The sequence below is a fragment of the Pungitius pungitius genome, chromosome 1 (genome assembly GCF_949316345.1).
Source record: "Pungitius pungitius chromosome 1, fPunPun2.1, whole genome shotgun sequence".
Lineage (NCBI taxonomy): Eukaryota > Metazoa > Chordata > Actinopteri > Perciformes > Gasterosteidae > Pungitius > Pungitius pungitius.
In genome coordinates, this window is record NC_084900.1 from 15,752,747 (window position 1) to 15,772,721 (window position 19,975).

At 50.4% G+C, this 19,975-nt stretch overlaps 2 protein-coding genes across 3 annotated transcripts; one reads left to right on the plus strand and one right to left on the minus strand.

The window, feature by feature from the left end:
* Positions 1 to 298: 298 nt before the first annotated feature.
* ift122 (intraflagellar transport 122 homolog (Chlamydomonas)) lies at positions 299 to 17,144 on the minus strand. 2 transcript variants are annotated; one of them, XM_037478212.2, is made up of 29 exons: positions 16,968 to 17,144; positions 16,098 to 16,164; positions 15,919 to 16,003; positions 15,761 to 15,839; positions 15,406 to 15,482; positions 15,230 to 15,296; positions 14,999 to 15,145; positions 14,222 to 14,297; positions 13,171 to 13,362; positions 12,649 to 12,787; positions 12,215 to 12,417; positions 11,178 to 11,315; positions 10,891 to 11,055; positions 10,521 to 10,718; positions 10,164 to 10,304; positions 9,905 to 9,958; positions 9,102 to 9,263; positions 7,911 to 8,077; positions 7,095 to 7,266; positions 6,014 to 6,116; positions 4,506 to 4,646; positions 4,321 to 4,418; positions 3,297 to 3,397; positions 2,203 to 2,368; positions 2,005 to 2,122; positions 1,778 to 1,906; positions 1,169 to 1,245; positions 897 to 1,061; positions 299 to 818 (listed from the first exon to the last, which is right to left on the minus strand). In XM_037478212.2, the coding sequence occupies exons 1-29, from the start codon at positions 17,009 to 17,011 to the stop codon at positions 732 to 734; spliced, it is 3,558 nt and encodes a 1,185-aa protein (XP_037334109.2). In that variant the 5' UTR covers positions 17,012 to 17,144; the 3' UTR covers positions 299 to 731. The 2 variants fall into 2 exon arrangements, with proteins under 2 accessions (XP_037334109.2, XP_037334108.2); XM_037478211.2 differs by having other exon boundaries at positions 4,321 to 4,421; positions 16,968 to 17,109.
* A 166-nt stretch (positions 17,145 to 17,310) lies between these two features.
* On the plus strand, positions 17,311 to 19,601 carry mbd4 (methyl-CpG binding domain protein 4). Its single transcript, XM_037478302.2, is given in 8 exon segments — positions 17,311 to 17,534; positions 17,662 to 18,239; positions 18,594 to 18,653; positions 18,729 to 18,863; positions 18,953 to 19,102; positions 19,194 to 19,222; positions 19,224 to 19,298; positions 19,396 to 19,601. Coding segments are annotated over 8 exon segments (1,278 nt in total). The 5' UTR covers positions 17,311 to 17,358; the 3' UTR covers positions 19,471 to 19,601.
* The last annotated feature ends 374 nt before the right edge of the window (positions 19,602 to 19,975 follow it).

The following is a 19,975-nucleotide window of genomic DNA, read 5'->3' on the forward strand; positions in this document are numbered from 1 at the left end:
ATAGCTGCCCGCTGTGTTCCGCACTCTCAAGGGCAGAGGTCACAGCCGCGGCTACCCGAACCCCCGACATTACCGTCCCCGGGATGGCGATTACGGAGCGGAGGCCACCGTCGGCTGAGTGGAGCGACAACAGAGCAAATTTCTCATTTGCGTCGGTGAAAGGCTAATCTGTGACCGCTGCATAATGCACGGCGCCACTCGCAGCAATCACAGTCAGTGGGGCGTGCTGCTAACACACACACACACACACACACACACACACAGTTCAGTCCGAAGTAGGAGGAAGTTAATACCACTGTAACAAAAAGTACCAAACTTTATTTATATACTTTCTAGTAATATAAAAAGATACATTTTCATGACTAAACAACAGGTGACGTGTCCCGGACGGTTATAAAACATACAGAAAAGCTTCAGAGTTTTCTTCACGGCAAACTGAGGCCTTTTCATTGAATTATAATAGCGTTCTTCTAGGTCATAGTCGTTTTCTTTAAACATTGTACCGGCAGGCTCCTCTTAAAGTGATGATGTAATCAGTGACAGATTAAGGTAATCTCATTGGCTGATGGTGCACTTTCTTACACTATACTAATGACCGCCGTCCGCAGAGGACACGCCGCTGATCTCAAGGGCCGATGGAGGAGAAGCAGATGCATCACAACAAAAGGTATATTACAAACCAATAATGACAAACTGTCCATGGTCACGAGGTGCTTCGGGGGGGGGGGGAATCAGTTCTGCTCATCGATGGGTCTGCGGCAGTAAGGGCAGCAGTTGTGCTGAAGCACCAGGAGCTCGTAGTCCTCACTGTGAAACATCTACGGGGATGAAAACGCAACAGCTGAGCGAATCAGAGCAAACGCGCGGGGTCATCGTGCGCCTCGTGCGCGCCGTACCTTGAAGCAAGTGGGGCACATGGTGATGCTGACGTCGGGCAGCAGGGAGCGGAAGTATTCCCAGTTGAGCGGCCTGGGCCAGCGTTTGATCAGGACGTCCCTCCTGCTCATGGAGCGCAGCGCCGCGCGACCCACCTTGACGGGGACAAAGGTCGAGCCCCCCTGCTGTTTGGGACACACACACACACACACGCACACACACTATGAGCCCCGGCCTTTCTACCCTCTCCAGCTGGCTTGCCCAGGTGGTTGGAATATTTAATTGGCCCCACCTCAAAGCTCATTTTGGCAGTAAAAGGGTCTTCCTCTGCGTCGTCCAGGCGCTCGTTCATCCTCAGAGTCTGCAGCTCTGATTGGACGTTAAGACCAACGCCGCATTTCCTATTTGTTGTGCGTGTGTCCTACACTGCACTTTGCAGACCATTGTCAAGAGATCAGCCTGGAGGCTGTTTGAAATGCCGATGGGACGCGCCTGTCAGTCACGCCGCGGCTCTGCAGACCTCGGTGCCCTTGAGCGTCTTGTGGCTAATGCAGGTTAATCCCCCGCGCCGGGGTGGAGGGTGGGGGGGCTGTGGTTGCGGCTCCCGCAGGGTTAGTGTCATTAAGACGAGACAGGAGAGCCTGGCTAACCCTATTAGCTCGAGAGCTGAGATGACTTAGCTCGGCCAGCTTACCGCACCAGCACAGGATCGAGGCCAGCACAGACTAAACAGCTTCTTAAAGGCGTCACAAGGCGGGTGTGTGTGTGTGTGTGTGTGTGTGTGTGGGGGGGGGGGGGGGGGGGTGGGGGGGAGGCGGGTGCAGCCTCTCTTAATAATTCATACCGAGCTTGCAAAATCGCCTGTGACTGCACACGGACACCCGCGGTGATCAAAGGATACCGCCGTGGTCCACGTCCTGCCAGCGTGCGTCCCTCTGATCCGCGGGCGGGACCTCCAGGTCGATCAGAGACACGGCCTCCTCGTCCCCCACGCCCTCCTCCAGGTAGAACTGCACCAGAGGCAGGACCTCTGCGGGCCCAAAGGAAGACACAGCGCGTTACCAAGGGAGCGCGTCACCATGGAAGCGGGGGGGGGGGGGGGGGGGGTGGGGGCGGCGTGTCGCTGACCGTATGAGGAGGCCGAGTAGATGAAGGGCTGCCGGCAGTTGATGCACACGCTCCCCTGGCTGTTCAGCAGGGGGTTGTTGGTGGAGCAGCGGTAGCACATCATGCCCTCAATCAGGTCCTGCAGTTAAACACGGTGAAGATCAGACGCACACACACACACACAACCACACAGACAACAGAAGCATCTCGAACACAGACCTCGCTGTCGTGGAACGGCTTGGAGCGGATGTTGAGGCTGCCCAGCTCGACCGAGTCCTGGAAGCGAGACGGAACGTGCAGCTCCTGGAGTTTCTCGTAGGAATACCTGGCCAGTTTGTAGGCGCCCAGTCGGCGGCTCTGCTTGGCCAAGGCGTACAACGTGTTCCTGGCGGCCGGGTTAGGGAAGACTAACGAGAGCGGAACAGCTGACCTACAGATGCCTCATTCGGAACGAGGGGTTTCTGTATGGGGACTTCCTTTATTTCTACAACTTAAAGAGGAGAACAAGAGCCGTGCAGAGCCAGCAGCACTGGCTGAATGCCTCTGAAGTGTGTGGGCGCGTGTGTGTGCGCGCTTATACAAGCCTGTTGTTTGTGATCGAGTCGAGGGAGTCGTTGCTTATTTGTATTTCTACGCAGAGTGGCAGGTGACAGGTCAATAATTTGCAGCCGCGCACACACACACACGGTAAGGAGGAACTGGTTCGGTGCAGCTTTTCCGTCACATTGTGTCTTATTGTTCAGATGGAGTCCAAAGCACCCCGACTCGTTCTATGAATCCAAGTACAATGTTTACTGGAACAAATCAAAGAGGATCCCAGCTGCTCAGGCTGATTTCCTCCTCATAGGCCGGGATTTCCTTCCTCCTCTCTGTGTGTCTGTGTGTGTGTGTGTGTGTGTGTGTGTGTGTGTGTGTGTGGCTGCATTGGATTCCGTCTGTGTGGCGTTGTGTGCGTATCATTTCTAATTAAAGCACATTGTTTAGTGTGAGCATCCGTCTGCACAAAGTTCACTAATCACAGCGTTTTGTTTGGATAAGGAAAAACGTTCTCCTCCTCCTCCTCTTCATCACCCCTTTTCTTTCCCTCAGCAGCAGCAGCCTGGTTTCCGTTTTCTACCCCCCCCCCCCCCCCCCCCCCCCCCCCGACACATTATCATCACCGTCTCTGCCAGGCTTGATTTCAGACTGGCAAAATGTCCGTCAGAGTTTCACAGAGAAGAACGACCCCACACGACTTTCTTCTTCTATAAAATAGCATTTGCTTGAGATCTTTGGCTTGGTAAGGAGGACTACTTTCTCCAATGGAAGGATACACTTTAGAGATGCCTGGCGGTATGTCCTTGGCCAGGTTGTTCAGGAGGAACCTGCAGATGTTGAAGAGCGTCTCTGGCATGTGGGAACTGAAGGGCTCATCCTGGAGATGAAAAACAGCCCAAAAGAAGGGACCTAAACATCTTTGTAGTCTCCGTAGCAACGACAACATTATCACAACGTGGAGCTGCAAAGCGGCTCCACGGAACACATTGTTTTAGTTGAATGGATCAAATTTAGCACTTTGATCCAGTGGATTGATATTTGAGTCCCGTGAGAAGACTTTCTTCTCATCATTATTTCCCGTTTTCAGTCGCAGCTTGCTTGGGTTTAGGTTGAAACATGTCTACATCTGGCAGGTCACACACACACACACACACACACGACTCTGTGGGAGCAATCGTTAGCGGCACGTTATCATAAAAGTTGATAATCTAAATCATTGGTGCCCGCCTGGTCTGGATCACACAGATGCGTCTCTATTGGAGTGGGGCCCGGAGGGGGGGGGCTGAAACAACAGACTGATGACACTGACACAGGCCAGGTTCCACATGGAGTGCTCATAACCAGAGATTGCTTGTTTGTAAGTGGGTTAGGGCTGGGGGGAGAGGCAATGGAGGAGGCCATTGTTGAAATAGTCATCATGATCAATCACGCAGCTGGTTACCACGGCGATAGGGATCAGGGAGGTTGCAGGAAGCGACTGTGATCCGTTCTGTGTTGCATCAACTCTTCTGTGAAAGGTTTGGTGATGGCGCTGAGGATCGATCAGTGGTCCCGACCCAGAACATCCCCAAGTCTCCCTGACGATCCCAGCTGAACGACCTGCTTGCTGTCAACGCCACAGCGAACCAGCAGAACCGCAGTTACAGATTCTAAATGTGGAACATGAACCTGAACCACAGAGCGGGAACGCTTTCCAGAGCCGTCAGTCTGATGGCTGCCTCCTGATTTCCAAGCAAAGCCAACCCCCCCCCTCCGGTCCGGCCATGTGTGATTAGAGCTGACGCGGTGAGCGGTTCTCACCGTGTAGCGCTGGATGGAGCGATAGACGTGGTAGAGTTCAGCGAGATGCTGAAAGCTCTCGAACTTCTTCAGCATTTCGTCCCTCTGGGCTTCGCTTTCTGCTTCAGGACGAAAACACACGAACCCGGTGGATCAGGAGGGGACAACAAGACTCTGTAAATGATCACAGGGGAGGTTGATCTCACCTCTGGCGATGTCCATACACTGCATGGACAGCATCCAGTAATAGTAGCCTGCATCGCTGAACCTGTTCTCCACCACTGCATTGTGGGTAAGCTGCTCCAGGACTTTCACGGCCTCGTTCTGTCGCCCGGCCTTGTGAAATGCTACGCAGGGCGAGAGAGAGAGAGAGAGAGAGAGAGAGAAGCAGGGATTGATGGATTGTTTATGGCGTCGTTGCTGCAGGGTTTTTAGCACCGAGCCTCCCAGACGTTATTTGACACCAAGTAATACATCAAGTATTGTGCAAACTTAATTATTTAAAATGACGTTTCATTTAGAGTGGGAAATGCTATTTTTCCTTTTAAGCGATACCCCATGTGTCCCGTTTTAAAAAGAAGGAAACGATCGGCTCCTACAGACTGGTTTTTGGGTTGAATCTTTACTCCGTCACGTAAATAACATCAAGTACAACAGTAATCATGTGTGTTTATGAAAGTTGAGGTCACAATACAACACATGCACAGTCACATCTGGAAAGAATTAGCTGCCTTTTTTGACACAATTGGATTTTACTACCTACATGAAACACACACACACACACACACACACACACACACGTTCTCTTTCTCCTGAATATCAAAGGACGAAGCGCTTTGACTGTGAAGCCCTAATAAGCGCCAGTAATATTCTTCATGTTCCCATCAGAGGGTAATTAGAGGCAGCTTTAGGGAGTCGAGTCAAACCCCCCCCCCACCCCCCTCACCCAACTACCCCCCTCACCCCTTCCAGTGACCCTGGCCCTGCAACCACAGTGGGGGTCAGGACATATTAGTGGCAAATATTTATCAGTCTACTTAAGTGGATAAAAACCACACTCAGCTGCTGTTGGTTATTGTGAGGAAGTACCCCGAGCCCTCCCCCCCCCCCCCCCGCCCCAGCAGTAATGCAGCACTGACATGCATTAACGACGTGTAGGCCAGTAACAGAAAGCAGGTCGGTAACGTCTGCAACATTCTTTCGAATGAGTTAAACTGGGATGAAAAGAGCAATGAAACTAAAAAGGAAATAGTGAGTAAACTCTTAGGTGATGATGAAAAAATGCACCGGAGCCAATAAAACCTCCCGAGAACCACGTTTTAGCCCGCCCCCCCCCCAAAAAAAATAAATGTGCCCGCAGCGAGTGGACAGGAGACAGACTGGAACCTCCAGACTCGATTACAGTTAATCCAGTAACACAACACCGCGTCACTAAAACACACACAATCAGCAGGACGCGAGGCCGTCGGCGAGCTGCAACACAATCAGGCCGAGTTCACTGCTGAGGGGGAGATTATGTACGAGGGAGGAAATACGCCCGCTGAGATCATAATTATGAATCTATGAGCTGATTATAACTATGGTTACAGCCGCTAATCATCATCAAGAGCCGCTTGTAGCTCTGGTGATTAGAGGCTGGGCCGGCGGGCCGAGCGGCTCGGGTTCTCCTGCGGCGCCGCGCGGGGCCAGACGCCACGCGGCGCCGCACACTCACCTTTCTGCGCCTCCTCGAAGCGGTCGTGCTCCGCCAGCCACTGCGCGTACGGCACAAAGACGCTGTTCTTGAACTGGGGGTGCTTCCCCGCTAGCGAGAAGGCCTGAGGAGAGGGGGGGGGGGAGGAGAGTCGTGACGAGTTGACCGCGGCAAGTTGGCACACACGTCATTGAAAGAAAACACACATATGACTTCCAGTCAAAACATGGCGTCGCGTTATTAACGAGCGCAGTTATTGAATTGATTTCACGCTCAGTTGCAACTGGCACTTTTTTGAATGACGGGACATTAATGGCGGTTAAAGAGCGATGTGGACACACATTATGATTCACGTAAACGTCATGTGGTACGAACCTGAGCCAAGGAACACACACCAGGGGTACCGCACAGCCAGTGTGTGTGTGTGTCCCAGGCCTGTGAGCCCAGAGCCAAGTACGTGGTCATCGAGCCATGCGCCAGTCTGTGTCTCCCCCCTCCCCCCAGTGAGGCACCTGAAGCTCCCTCAACCTCTCTGGTTTTCTCTCTGAGGATCAATAAATAAACCCAGGAGGCCGTCGCTCTGTTTTTAGGCTTTTTTTATGCAAATCGTGCACCTCTGCAACGCCTTTAACTCGATGATAGAGCGCAGGCGGATTAAACAACGGCTAGATCTTCTCCCTGTCTGAGGCAGCACGACCCCCCCCCGATTTGATTGGAAGCAGAATGGAGCGTTAAGCACTCAGCTACAGTGCGGTAGAGCGTTTTTATGCTTCTAACTCGGCAATCATCATGTGGGCATGGATTCAGAGAAATCCAAAAGCTGGATGATTAGCTCTGGGTAGTGTGTGTGTGTGTGTGTGTCTGTGTGGTTGTAACTTTCTCAGTGCAGAATATCCGGCAGACACGTTTTTTTGTTGTTGTTTGCATTCAGCCGTGGTTAGAGAGATAAAATACCTGACACGTTTATTTAGCGCGGCGCTACGAGGTTCCCATTGCCCCTATAGGATTATCTCCGGTACGTTCCATATATAAATATATATACGTCTATAAGCCGTGATGAGCAGAGCAGGTGGGCCTCCTCCCCCCCCCCCGTGTGCCGGACCTCTTCCCAGTGGCAGGTTTCCACGTGCAGCTGCACGAGGGCCTCCAGGTCTCCCATCTTGGAGTAGGTCTCCGAGGCGTAGCCGTGGTGCTTCAGCCGCTTGAAGTGGAGCGCACACTTCGCCAGCAGCTCCCGCTCCGCCTTGTCCAGCTTTCGAGCGATGTCGATCAGCCTGGGGGAGAGCGCAGAGGGGGGCGGAAAGCAGAAGCCAGTCAGGGTCGGTCCTCAGGAGCACTGCAGTGTGCATAGTGTGGAGCCACTCAGCGTGCTCATCAGTGAGCCTGGTATCCAACCACACACACACTCCCACTACACACGTGTGAGTGAAAGATAATAGAAAAGTAATAACTCCCTATGCATCTTCTATAGTAGGAAATACAGCTATAGTTCTGGTTATTTACTTTGGATGCCAGGTGATGCTACTATGCAACCAATCAATAGATGATCCCTGTGGATGCATAAAGACAACTAACTAATATATTCTGCAAATTCTGCAGAGTGAGGCTCATTCATCGGGGTCTAGTAACAATAAGCAAGTCACACTTCAGAGTATCAACTTTAAACCTCAACACATCCCATAAGGAATCCTGTGAGGGCTGAAGCATCTTGATGCTAAAGCATCAGATTTAACCTTAAAGTTCAGGTTTACTATGATCTATTTTTTCATATCTTGTGTCCACTTCTAATATTCAAAGAGGTATTTTAGCTGGCATTTGAAGCTTTGTGGAAATCATGCACACAAATCCCAAAAGATAGATTAGAAAAGGTTAAAAGGGAGTAACTGTCGTGTTCAAGGACGGATCCAGAACGACCTACATGTCTTCCCAGCCGTGTTCCCCGATGAGGTCGATGGCTTTGAGATGTTCCCCCGCTGACAGGTACATCTCCGCCGCCGCCCGGGGCTCCTTGCTGCTCTTTGCCCAGTCGGCCTGCTTGGTCATCAGGATGCGAGAGCTCTTCGGGTCCGTCGCTCCAACGAAATCCTGCGAGAAAGAAAAACCGCGCAGAGCAGTCACACGGTTACAGATCCTTTAAGAAAAGATTGGAGTTTGACTTTGTAAATAATACTTTTGAATTTGATTCCCTTTATTAACATTTTAATTTAACAATGTGGACGTGTGCCCTCTATATCGCTACGTTGTCATGGCAACACGTCACGTGTAGCTCGGTTCAGGCGGACGTTTAGTTCTCTTGCGATCGGTGGTTGATTAGCTCGAGCGCAACGTCAAGCTGTAAAAATGGAAGGCGGGCATTCAGAGGTGAAAGTGTCTGCCAATCGGGCGGCAAGACGCGTCCGGTTCCGGACATCCGGAAAGCGCGCGGGTCACGGCCGAGACGGGAGGAAGAGAGCCGTCCAAACAGCCGGCCCGGCTGGCCCTCCGGTGTCGGTCCCACCCAAAACAAGCAGCTTGTAGCACCAGATGGCCACACAGCCACATAAATATACAACCACAGCCACATCAAACACACATTCAGTCTGATGCACACACAAACATACAGGCGGCGAGCCGCAGTGGTGTCGCCCGCTCCAGAAAGACGTGGACGCACGGCGATCAAAGCCTCCGCGCATGTAAACACAGTAAAGCAGGAATTTGCCTCAACTCCGAATGACCCCCCTCATCAAAGTGATCAACGTTAAAGAAAAAAAGCAGACGCTCGCCTTATTTCTCTCCTTTTGTGCTCCATTTCCATCTCTAACTATGTGTGTAAGTTCCCCGTGTGGAGGACGCGGACACGTCTGCAGGAGCACGGTGTGTGTGTGTGTGTGTGTGCCCAGATCAGATGATATATGTGGAGATTCCAGTGATATACGAGGAGATGAAAGACAGACGGTAAAGGGGAGGAGGAGGGGGGGGGGGGGTTTGAACGCAGGGCCCCAACTTGGCATAACTGTGCATGAAGAAAAACACATGTTCCACAACCCTTAAACACACCGCGCTTTCCAGGTGTCTCTGTCCGCATTGATACTGAGGTACGTGTGTGTGTGTCAATCGGTGCTTTGATCACCTTGGCGTACTCAAACTGCCGCAGGTCGGTGTACATGCTCAGAGCTCTGGGCTGGTGGCCGGTGCGCTTGTAGAGCTGTGCTGCCTCGTGGAATTTCCCCTGGTAGGCATAGACGTCGGCCAGGAACAGCTCGTTGTCGCTCTCCCCCCGCTTCTTCCTCTCCTGGAAAATCAGTGGACACAAACAGTGGCACGTGTGCAGGGCTACACGCTCACGTGCGTGTACCAACGCACACAACGAGTCAACAAAGTAAAACCGCACAGAAGTCACTGAATACGCTTTGGCCTGCAGGATGCAATCAGCCTCGGGTCTGAACGAACACTAAACTACGGCACCCATCAGTCACCACGGGAAAAGACAACAAAAATGTTTATATGACACAATAAACATTTCTGTCACGTAACCGAACACGCACGCGGTATTTCCCCCTTCCTCATGAAGGAAGAGCACAAACTTTCTCCAGATACAAAGCTGAAAAAAACGTCTCTTTGCTCGTCATGAATATTGTCCTGCGTGTGTGTGTGTCCTTTGTGTGTGTGTGTATTCTGGGCCCCGGGGAGGTCATTAAGGATGCACGTTCCTCACTTCCTCGAGAGCTTTTTAAGTGTAGCTCCGGGCAAAGCATTGCAATTAAAGGCATGACGACCATTAATAATTGTGATTGACCGAGCTTTCCCTCTGCCGTGGATACACCTAATGATGTCGACTCTGGTTGGAGCAGAAATCATTAGAGGGAGGGTTTTTTTATTTAAGTGAGCTTGGCTGTACACAACACCGTACCCGTTCTCATGAGTGAGTCTCACCTCGATGCTATTGATGAGCTCCAGGTAGCGCAGGTCTCTGATTCTAATGAAGGCCTGGAAGTTGGGAAGACAAGAGATCATTATGGAGCAGTTTCCTCAAAATACTGCAGAAAGTATTGTGATTTGAACATTTATTTAAAATGTCCTCACATCTGCAGGAAGTTGCTGCCATTTGTACGCTTTTATGATTCTGTGAAGCTAAAAGCCGTAAATCCAGCAGGTCGATTGCAATCGCGACGTGTGCGAGTGTGTTACTGGCCTTCTTGGCGGTGTCGAAGTCGAGTCCCTCCAGGGCATCGGTGGCTAAATCCCTCCAGTCACTGTCGGTCACGCCCAGACAGGCGATCTGGTAGGCCTCCTTGTACATCTTCCTCTCCAGGTACTGGTACATAGGGGCCGACTGAGTGGAGCAACAACAAAAAGCCCGTCCAACAGGAGCAGACTGATCAATAAACAGGAAGTGGGGATTCACGCCACTTCTACGTCAATAACTGGAGCCCTCCAGGCATTTTCATCATTTTGGCCTTTGCCGTTACAAACAAATAGCATCAAATTTGAGACCCATTGGCCGCACGGGACACAGGCTCCGCCTCCAGACCAGGACGGGCTGACACACCTGAGGCACCTCCACGGCCGACATGGCGTAGACGTGGAGGCAGAAGATCTTGGAGCCGTTGTAGCCGACCATGAAGCCCTGCATCTTCTGCTGGTGGACGGGGAAGTTGCTGGCCTTGATGTTGAGGTAGCCGTTGCCGGAGAAACACAGCATGTCCTCACACTGGGTGTTCCAGGCCACGCTGTTAGCGTTAGGCTCCTACGGGGAGCAAGAGGGGGGAGTGGGTGAGGGGGCGGGGCAAGGTCAAGAGGTGACTGCGAGACACAGACCAGATGACCCAACGCAAACAATTACACACACACACGTGTTTCTATGTCGTTACATCCCTCTGCAGCTGCCCCCCCCCCCTCCCCACCTCCGGCCCGCTGACCTGAAAGAGCAGCTCCTTGCTGACGACGTCGTAGACCAGCAGCGTGTTGTGCTCGTCCACCACAGCCAGCTTGTTGCGGGAGGCGCTCATGTCCAGGCAGCGCACCGAGGTGGACAGCTTCAGCAGCGTGATGGGGAACGGGTTGTCGACGAATATCTTCAGGATCTACGTGGCCCCGAGGGGCGGAGAAAAGGGAGACTGAGTGGAGGTCGGAGGTGGCCGCTGCGCACGGGTGTCATTGCTGAGGGTTACTTAATGAGGGGGCTGCATTTTCCCAAAATACTCACAGCACCGTTCTTTAAGCCCACTAATAGGCCCTCTCTGCCTGGCGAACCACCGATCACTTTGATGTATCGAATTAGAGACTCCATCACCCATTCCTTCTCCTTGACGCTGGTGAAGGACAGGGACTGCAGGCGCTTCTCCTGCAGAGCGCAGCGGGAGAGGTGAGACCACAATTACATTTAACGCGTCAAACACTGACTCCTTCGGTGTGACTCAATTATCCTGCTGTATTTTTTGCGCGCCGTACCTTATTTAACGACATGCCCGGAAAGGCCTACCAGCTGTGTGAGGCTCTGCGGCAGAGAGCAATGCCCCAAAAGACAAACAGTGATTGGATTTGACAGAGCCGCACACGGCCCATTTATGGGGTCTGAAAGCTGAGGCCTGAAGTCTGAGATCTGAAGCAGCTCTGTCGCACACAGACAGATTTAAAAAGGAAATAACCCCCGTGTCACGGCTGCTCCCCCCCCCCCTTGCAGCCTCTGTCAAACACGCAGAGACGAGGAAGGGAGAGGAGCCCCCCCCCCGCTGCTTCAGCAGAATGCGGCGCTTCATTCAACTCTGCGGCTGCATCCAGCTCGAAGGCGGTTGAGGGGGCCGAGACGGAGGCTGCAGAGCACAAGCACAGCTGGAGCCTTTTGCAAGCCGGGAAGAAACATCTGGAAAAGCAGCGATTGCGAGATGTTTTCATTCTTGGCCGGGCTGTTTGGGCTGGTATCGAATGGCTAAACACTGACTCACTCTGCTTCCATCGTGGTAATAGTTCTCAAATGTCCCGACGGCCTCTCGCGCAATCTGTCAAGTGTGCATTAGTGTCATTTACAAAGAAGCAGAGTGACACCTCGGGTCAGCACGATTTAGTCTGACAGGCAGAACCAGGAGGGGGGGGGGAGGGGGACGGCTTGTATCATTACGCGAGGAGTGACCCGAAACACAAAAAGCCCCCTGGAGCAGCGAGCGAGGCGTTTCAAGTAATCAAACTGAAATGAGTGTTCTGGACGGTTTGTTTTCACGAGCATTCAACAGAATCTCCTCTGACCTGACACAGGATGATATGCTGGGAACAGGCCACCAGCAGGTTGCACTCAAACTTCCTGCAGATCTTCTCCTTGATCCGGTAGTGCATGTCCGAGGAGTCGTCCGAGTAGAGCTCGTAGATGAGGATCTTCTCGGGCAGCTGGATGGCCAGGCGGTTTCTGTAGATGGCGATCTTCTTCACCAGCTCGCGGCACTTTATGCGTACTAGGGAGCGAAGGAAATGGAAGGTGTTATTGTCTTAGCCCATGCAAAGATTGATGGTGATAGTAATGAGCTGACATCTCACCTTTATAAAAACAACTATATACTCTTTGATATTAAAAAAAAGTTTAATATGGCTTCTATGACCTTTATCATGGAAGTGACAGACACATTTAACGGTAATCACATCCTCTATTATTAACTAAATATCCCGCGGCTAAGGCAAACGCACACCTTTTTGTTCAGTGATGAGGTGCTGGACGATGACATCCGTCATGCTGTCTCTGTACGCATAGCGGTCCTTGTAGAGGCCGTGAACTGTGCTGAAGATAAGTTGGTAGCAGGCGATGGTCCCATCCTGGCAGCCCAACACCTAGAGAGGAGATAACAATGTAGCAGTGCATCCTATTAACGCCTCTAAGAAAAGACTGAAAGAGTGGGAAAATGTTCCTGTTGCTAAAGCGTCTACACAGTAGAACCGAGAGAACGTGCCAGCAGCCAATTCTCTCCTGGATTCCCCATCACTTTCAGCTAAATATAGCCGAACCAAGAAAAAAAAAAAAGGCTAAGGTGTTAGTGTTAAATGAAATGACTCTTGTATCAAATGCAGACTGACACTCTGGATAGAAGGTCTGAGCTTCATCAGTGTTTTGCATTACATTTTCTCACCTCTCTTCTCGCTCTGACATGCTCTATTACTTCAAAATTGGGGATCATTTCTCCAGACACATTGCTCCATCGAGCTGAGGAACCCACCACGAAGTTGGAGTCGGGCTTAACCCGGCACGTCCACACCCAGGCGCTCTGCTCCCCGATGGTGCCCAGCCGCACGCCGTCCTTGGTGTAGAGGGACGCCTGCTTGTCGGAGCCCCCCAGGACTATGTACTCGCCCTTGGAGAAGTAGCCGACGCAACAAGGGTCGTAGGTGAGGGTCTTGTCTTTGCCGATCTGAGAGAGAAAAAAAGAAAAGTGAGCGTTAACCGAAGGATAAAAAGAAGATTCTTTTCTGGTGTTTGTTGCCCGGGGGAGGGGGGGAGGGGGGAGGGGGGGGCAGCACCTCCCACCGTCTCACATCAAAGTCCCGAGTACACTCGTCCCTTTGTGTGTTCCTTCAAACGATGCACATAAAAAGGTTTTCTGTTGTCTTAATGTTCAAAGACAACATGCGCAGCGCATCAGTCTGTTTCTGCTGCTCAAAGCTGGCCGACAATCCGCTCTCTTCTTTTATTGCAAACAGTTCCTAATCAAAACAGAGTGTTCACTTAAATAAAAAAGGCCAATGGCAATATGTGAGCCAGCGGCAGAGTAATGAACAATGCATATTTGTCTATAATTACAGTAATGGCCTAAGGGAATTCAGGAGGAAGGAGGGACAGTGTGTGTGTGTGTGTGTGTGTGGGGGGGGGGGGGGGGGGGGTATTAGAGCATAGCAGGATCACTTCCAATGTACTGTTATGGTTTCAATAGAGCCTGACAGGCTTATTACAACAGGAAATGCCGCTCTTCAACTCTGTTACGGGTTCCCAATACCACATATTTCGGACAGATAAACAGACTTATTGCTAAAGCAAGTGAAGGCACGTACACGGAGCCGATAGCGTGTTGCTATAACGTTATAACGAGGCCACACATATTTGGCCATTTAAAAAGGTACTTTTGAAAGGTTTGAAGCGGCAGGGGAGAAAAATAAATGGATTCTATTAGAACATGTCGGACAAGTAAGACCGTGCACGTATTACGTATCCTAGCAAAGTCCCCATGTTAAGGCACGCGGTCTGACGGACATGGGTGGACCTGCGGTGTTCACCTGCTTTCCGCTGAGCTGGTAAAAGGACAGTTTCTGACCCCAGTCTGCCACAGCCAGAATGTCATTGTGCTCGTCCCTGTGAAAACACACAACAACAATAACAACAACGACGACCACGACGACCTCAGGCATGAGCCCTTCTGTCAACACACTGCACCGTGGGGACTTTGGTTGTTTAGGTAACGATGACAAATGAAATATTTAAGCTGTATCCGGATTTGAAATGTGCTTATCGTGACTTTGCATTTGTCTTTAATCCGTGTCATTGACAGTCGGGTATCTATTCATGCTCAACACACTGAATCCCTGGCGGCAGAACAGACACTTTTCATTGGCTGACCCTGAGCTCTGACCTCCCTGTTTTATATTTAAAGTCTCCACGGGACGGTCTTTGTTAAAATAAATATCGTCTCTCCTCTATGGCCTCTTTAAACTCCCTCTAGCTAATTAGTCTCTTGCCGAGTTCCCTTTTCTCTTAATTAACCTGTCCAGCAGTCCTCTGTCATGGCTACAGTTGTCTTCCTCACTTCGACTGTAGGCGGCATCTAACTCTTCTTCCTCAGTGAGGAAGACTTCCAATACTCCCTGGTTGACTGCTGCCACCTACTGGTCCCACGCGAGCTATTCACTTCAAAAGCAACGGACTCCCGACAGCACATCACTTCTTAAAATCCTAGCAACATTGTTTTAACTTGAGTGAGTGAGTGCAGGGCCTAAAATCCAATGAATTGGTGAAGATAAAGAGCCGTGTTATTTTATTTTGTGATGTGTGCTAACTTTGAGGGGTTCCAGACTATGGACCAGATGGGGGAAGAGGAGCCTCCTGGACGCTCGATCTTGACCTTCTCCTCTCCGTTCTTGTTCCGAATGCTCACCACGCCGTTCATCATGCCAAGGGCGAGGTACTGGCCGTCGTTTGTCCACCTTCAACGAAAGCCTTCAGCGTAAATGTGTTGTGTTAAAGCGAATGAAATGTTGTAGACAGTTACAACTGCAAAGCTCACTCACCCACAACATGTTATTTTGCTGCTCACTTTGTGTTTGTTCACGGATTTTTGCTCCGGTGACCAAAGACCTAAGGAAGTAAAAATATACTGAGATGTCCAATATATATTATATATTAATGTTTATAATACATTATGAACAATATATTTAAGTGCAATATGGACTCATGGTGCACTTACCAAAGTCCCCAGAAGAACAGGAGGCAAGTTGGTGAGTGACAGGGTTGTAAGCAACACACTGGATAGAGTCATTGTGACTACAGATGAACAAATGAAAAGATGGGAAGAAGTAGTACAAATTAAATAGGTTGCATTTATACTCTGTTATGTTGTTAATTCTGCACATCTATCCATTGCACTCCTGCCTTCCTAGTAGGGGAATCCCTACTTTAACATTTCTTTCTGTTTTTTTCAGTTTGTCCTGTAGCAGTGTGAGGGTCCCGGGCACAGCGGGTGTGTAGAGACTGTAAAGCCCACTGGGACAACAAGAAATACATTTATGTGACTATAGAGTGATGGATAAGGAAACACTTACGTGTATCTCAAAATACCCTCCAGTTTAGAAGTCCAGATGATGATGCTTTTGTCAGCAGACCCCGAGGCGAACCTTTTACCTGTAGAAGAATGGAGTTAGTAACAGATAAAGACTTATAAAGTCAAATGTAGTGTACAAATGAAAAGCCCCTCGAGTACCATCTTTAGCATAGGCCACACAGTACACTGTGTCTTTGTGTCCCTTTAAAGGCTGGATAATAGTTCCATCGGCTACGTCATAAACCTGCAACCAAAATATCACACATCAATTAATATGATAGGAAAGCATTTATTCTTTATATATCTGTCTTGGCCAAATAAATGTGGAAAAGCCTTACGAGGACGCGAAGTCCTGCAGCGATGATGAGTTGGCTGCCATCCGGCTTGAAGGCAAGGTCATAAATGCTGCAAAAAAGGTTATTTGTTTCTCCAGTTATTAACAAACCACGTGTCAATGAAGTCAGATATTGCGGAAACATGACAGATATCCATGGGTTTAAGGTTCTTAATAAAGAGGATTTGCAAATGTCCCCACTGTGGGACTAATAAATGCATTGATTTGCACATTGTATTAAATAATAGTGAACTGAATATCTAGGGATTTGCGTCTGGAATAATCACAAGGCTCACAAGGTCTATTTGACTGTTTTTTCTGAAAATGTTTGTCTCTGCATTTTGTTGTGCAGCCCTGTATTTGATAATGACAACAAATGACCCTTTAATACGTATTGTTGCCACGACAACTGTTAACTAAACATTTACAGTTACAGCCCGATACGAATGTATTTAGAAAGCCAATATCAAGAACTTTGGTTCTATAATCCAAGCCAATGTTAGTACACATTAAATGTTACGTTATGTCAGTAGCAGCAGGCAAAGAAGGAGCTTTAGCTCCAGAAACAACCGAGACCGATCCGAGATAAACGAGAACAAACTAAGCTAACGTTAGCTTTACGTTAGCTTCAACTTAGCATTGTGCCGTAGCAAAGATGACAAGCTACACTATTGGTAGAGAAAACATTTCCCATGATAAAGAAGATGCAATAATCGTAAACCTGACACATTATCTGTTATTTGTGACAGTTGCTGCGGGCTAATGCTAGCTAACGTTAGCCGGCTGTCTTTAGTTTACATAGCAACCGCCGTTGCTAACCACCTAGCGTTACATCGCGGCATGACAGACGCGACCCAAACGTCCAGACGCTCACCATTGGTCCCGAATGGTTTCTTTCCACGCTAGAACGGCTCTCATCTCACCTCCTTCTCTTTATTTGAACAACAAACCGTACTAAGGGGGTCGGGGGGGTCGCATCAACAGGTTGCTTTAGCTCGTCGGTTTTTCATGCTAAGCTCCGTTTTCACGACTCGTTCTCACTGCGCAGACTCGGACCCGCTCGCTACTTCCGGGTGTGGAGGCGAGGCGGCTGAGTCCATCTTGACGTCAGGAATCACCCGGGGGGAGAAACACACACTCAAACTCATCATCTGCTGCTTAGTTCGATCCACGATGTTTAGATGCCTGCATACTTTATATTAGAGTGCATTGTTGTGTCCATTACGGCCACAATGGAATGATCATGTCAGGTAAAGGATCCAGCAATGGCTGCTGATCTGGGAGGAAAAGAACACCCCGGCTGTGATACCGGCAACAACAACCAAAGTCCCAGACGTGATGACATCCTCGCTGCGTCCACGCTGCCCTTTGGCTGGAGCAGAGAGGTCCGGCAGCGGAAAGCAGGCAAGACAGCGGGCAAAGTGGACATCTACATTACAAGGTGACTCGTTGTTTCCTTTAATCAGGACTCCAGTGCTTTGTTGGATGAGCGTCTAATTGACTCTCTCTCTCTCTCTCTCTCTCTCTCTCTCTCTCTCTCTCTCTCTCTCTCTCTCTGTCGTGCAAAGTCCCGGAGGGCAGAGGTTCCGCTCCAGAGCGTCCCTGCTCGCCTTCCTCCTCAAGGATGGAGAAGGGAGCGTAGACATGAAACTCTTTGGTTTCACCGCATCCAAGGACGACGTGGCCCCCCCGTCACAGGCCTCCAAAGGGAAACGCAGGGGGAGACAGAAAAGACACTCAAATGGACAACAGGGGACAGCGGAGGAGCCGCCTCCTCCAAATGAACCCGAGAGAACCGCCTCCTCCCCCAGGAGGGATGCTGAAGACGGAGGAGCCGTTCCTCCCACTGCGCAGGAGGAGGAGGAGGAGGGAGTGGGACCGCGGGAGACTCCTCAGCGGGGCGGTCGGCTGAGGGCCAAGCTGCATGGGCCCCCCCCCTACGGTGAGCGACAAGACCCTCCCGAAGCTCAGATGGACGAGGAGGCCGACTCGAGGCCCTCCGTCCCGGCGCTGAGGGGTGACCCCCCCGCTCAAGGCGAGGACGGGCGAGGGACCGATCCTGAGCCGGAGGTCGGAGGTCATCGGGGTGAGGGAAAGGAGGGGCTGTCACCCGCCACCCCTGGGGGGAGTCGCACACCGAGGAGTAGTGAGTATGATCATCGATGTCTCACACCTGGTAAAAAGTAATAACTCCAAAGTACTAATTACAAAATCACAACAATGTCAACAGGTCCGTTGTGGGGGGGATTAAAGGTTAAGAGAAAATAACTTATTACACAATATATGAGGTTTGCTCCATTTCAGTTCCCATAATTTGATTATTTACCTGATCAAGTCCCCTTCAGAGCACATACCTCCTCCATATCATGTGTTTGGGTTCATGCACATAAAGACTTTACGTTCTCTCTTTTAAACAAAACAAACGACCTCTGCTGTGATCATGTAATCTCCTTGAAGACAATAATAAATAAATATACATAACTGTTTCCTGTCTGACCAGAGTCCAAAGTTGACAAACGGAAAACCAGCCCCTACTTCAGCAGGAAGCCCTTCAGAGAAGGTAACGTTAGACCAAGAAGCAGAGACATCAAACGCACATCTGCAATAAGGAGACGTGCACACCGTCTGCACACAGGCCTCAGCCCCCCCAGGAGGAAGGCCTTCAGGAAGTGGACGCCGCCTCGCTCGCCCTACAACCTCGTGCAGGAGACCCTCTTCCACGACCCCTGGAGGCTCCTCGTGGCCACCATTTTTCTCAACAAGACCAGTGGTCAGTTAGATCCAACACACACTCTGCGTTGCGACAGTGTTGTTCCAAACGCCACTGAGTTCTGGCTTTTATTCCTTCCAACAACACAGGCAAGATGGCCATACCGGTGCTGTGGCAGTTCTTTGAGCGTTACCCGTCTGCAGAGGCGACCCGCCGGGCCGACTGGAGGCCCCTCTGTGACCTCATGAAGCCACTCGGCCTGAACGAGCTGAGGGCCAAGACGCTCGTGCGCTTCTCTGGTGAGTGTGCTCGTTTTGGGCAACACATATCAAACAATTGGTTTGTTATGATATAATCCGCTCTCCCCCCCCCCCCCCCCCCATCGCGCAGACGAGTACGTGAGCAAACCGTGGCGCTACCCCCGCCGAGCTGCACGGCATCGGGAAGTACGGCAACGACTCGTTCAGGATCTTCTGCGTGGAGGAGTGGAGAGAGGCGAGTCCCTTTGAGGGTCTGCTTTGCGTTTTGTGACGTCCACGAATGACACGAGATATTTGAATGCTGTTTTTAATGGGGCTTTTTTTATCAAAAGGTGAAACCGGAAGATCACATGTTGAACAAATACCACGCCTGGCTGTGGGAGAACCACGGGACACTCGGAATGTGACAAGACCACAATCAAAAACTCGTTACTTTGGTTTTAAGATGAAGCCGATACGTAAAACTCCCTTTAAAATCATGCTGTGATCTCACTGCTTCCTTTAACTTTCTCATGTGTAATAAACTGTTTTAAGTGCTTTAGAAGTTCTTCCATTGTCACAGTCTGGTGACACATGACCTTAAACTCCACATAGCAGCTTCCTTTTTGCCGTCACAGTTTATTCTGTAACCAGCGCCGGCAAAGGAATTTGCTACATTTATATTTGGGAGTTATGACTGATTAGAAATCTTCCAACTTGGAGGAGACAAATGAATGTGCAGCATTTTAAATTATTTTCTGGGATCTGTTTTAGAGTTACTAGCATCTCAGACACGTGCTGTGGTTCAGTCCATCTCAATCTCCATTACCACAGCTGCCCTCTGCACAGCTTCCACCCCCTTGAATGTTCCTCACGGCACAGGGGTCACCTCCGTGACCTTTCCCAGCATCACAGACTCTGTCAGCTGTCAGG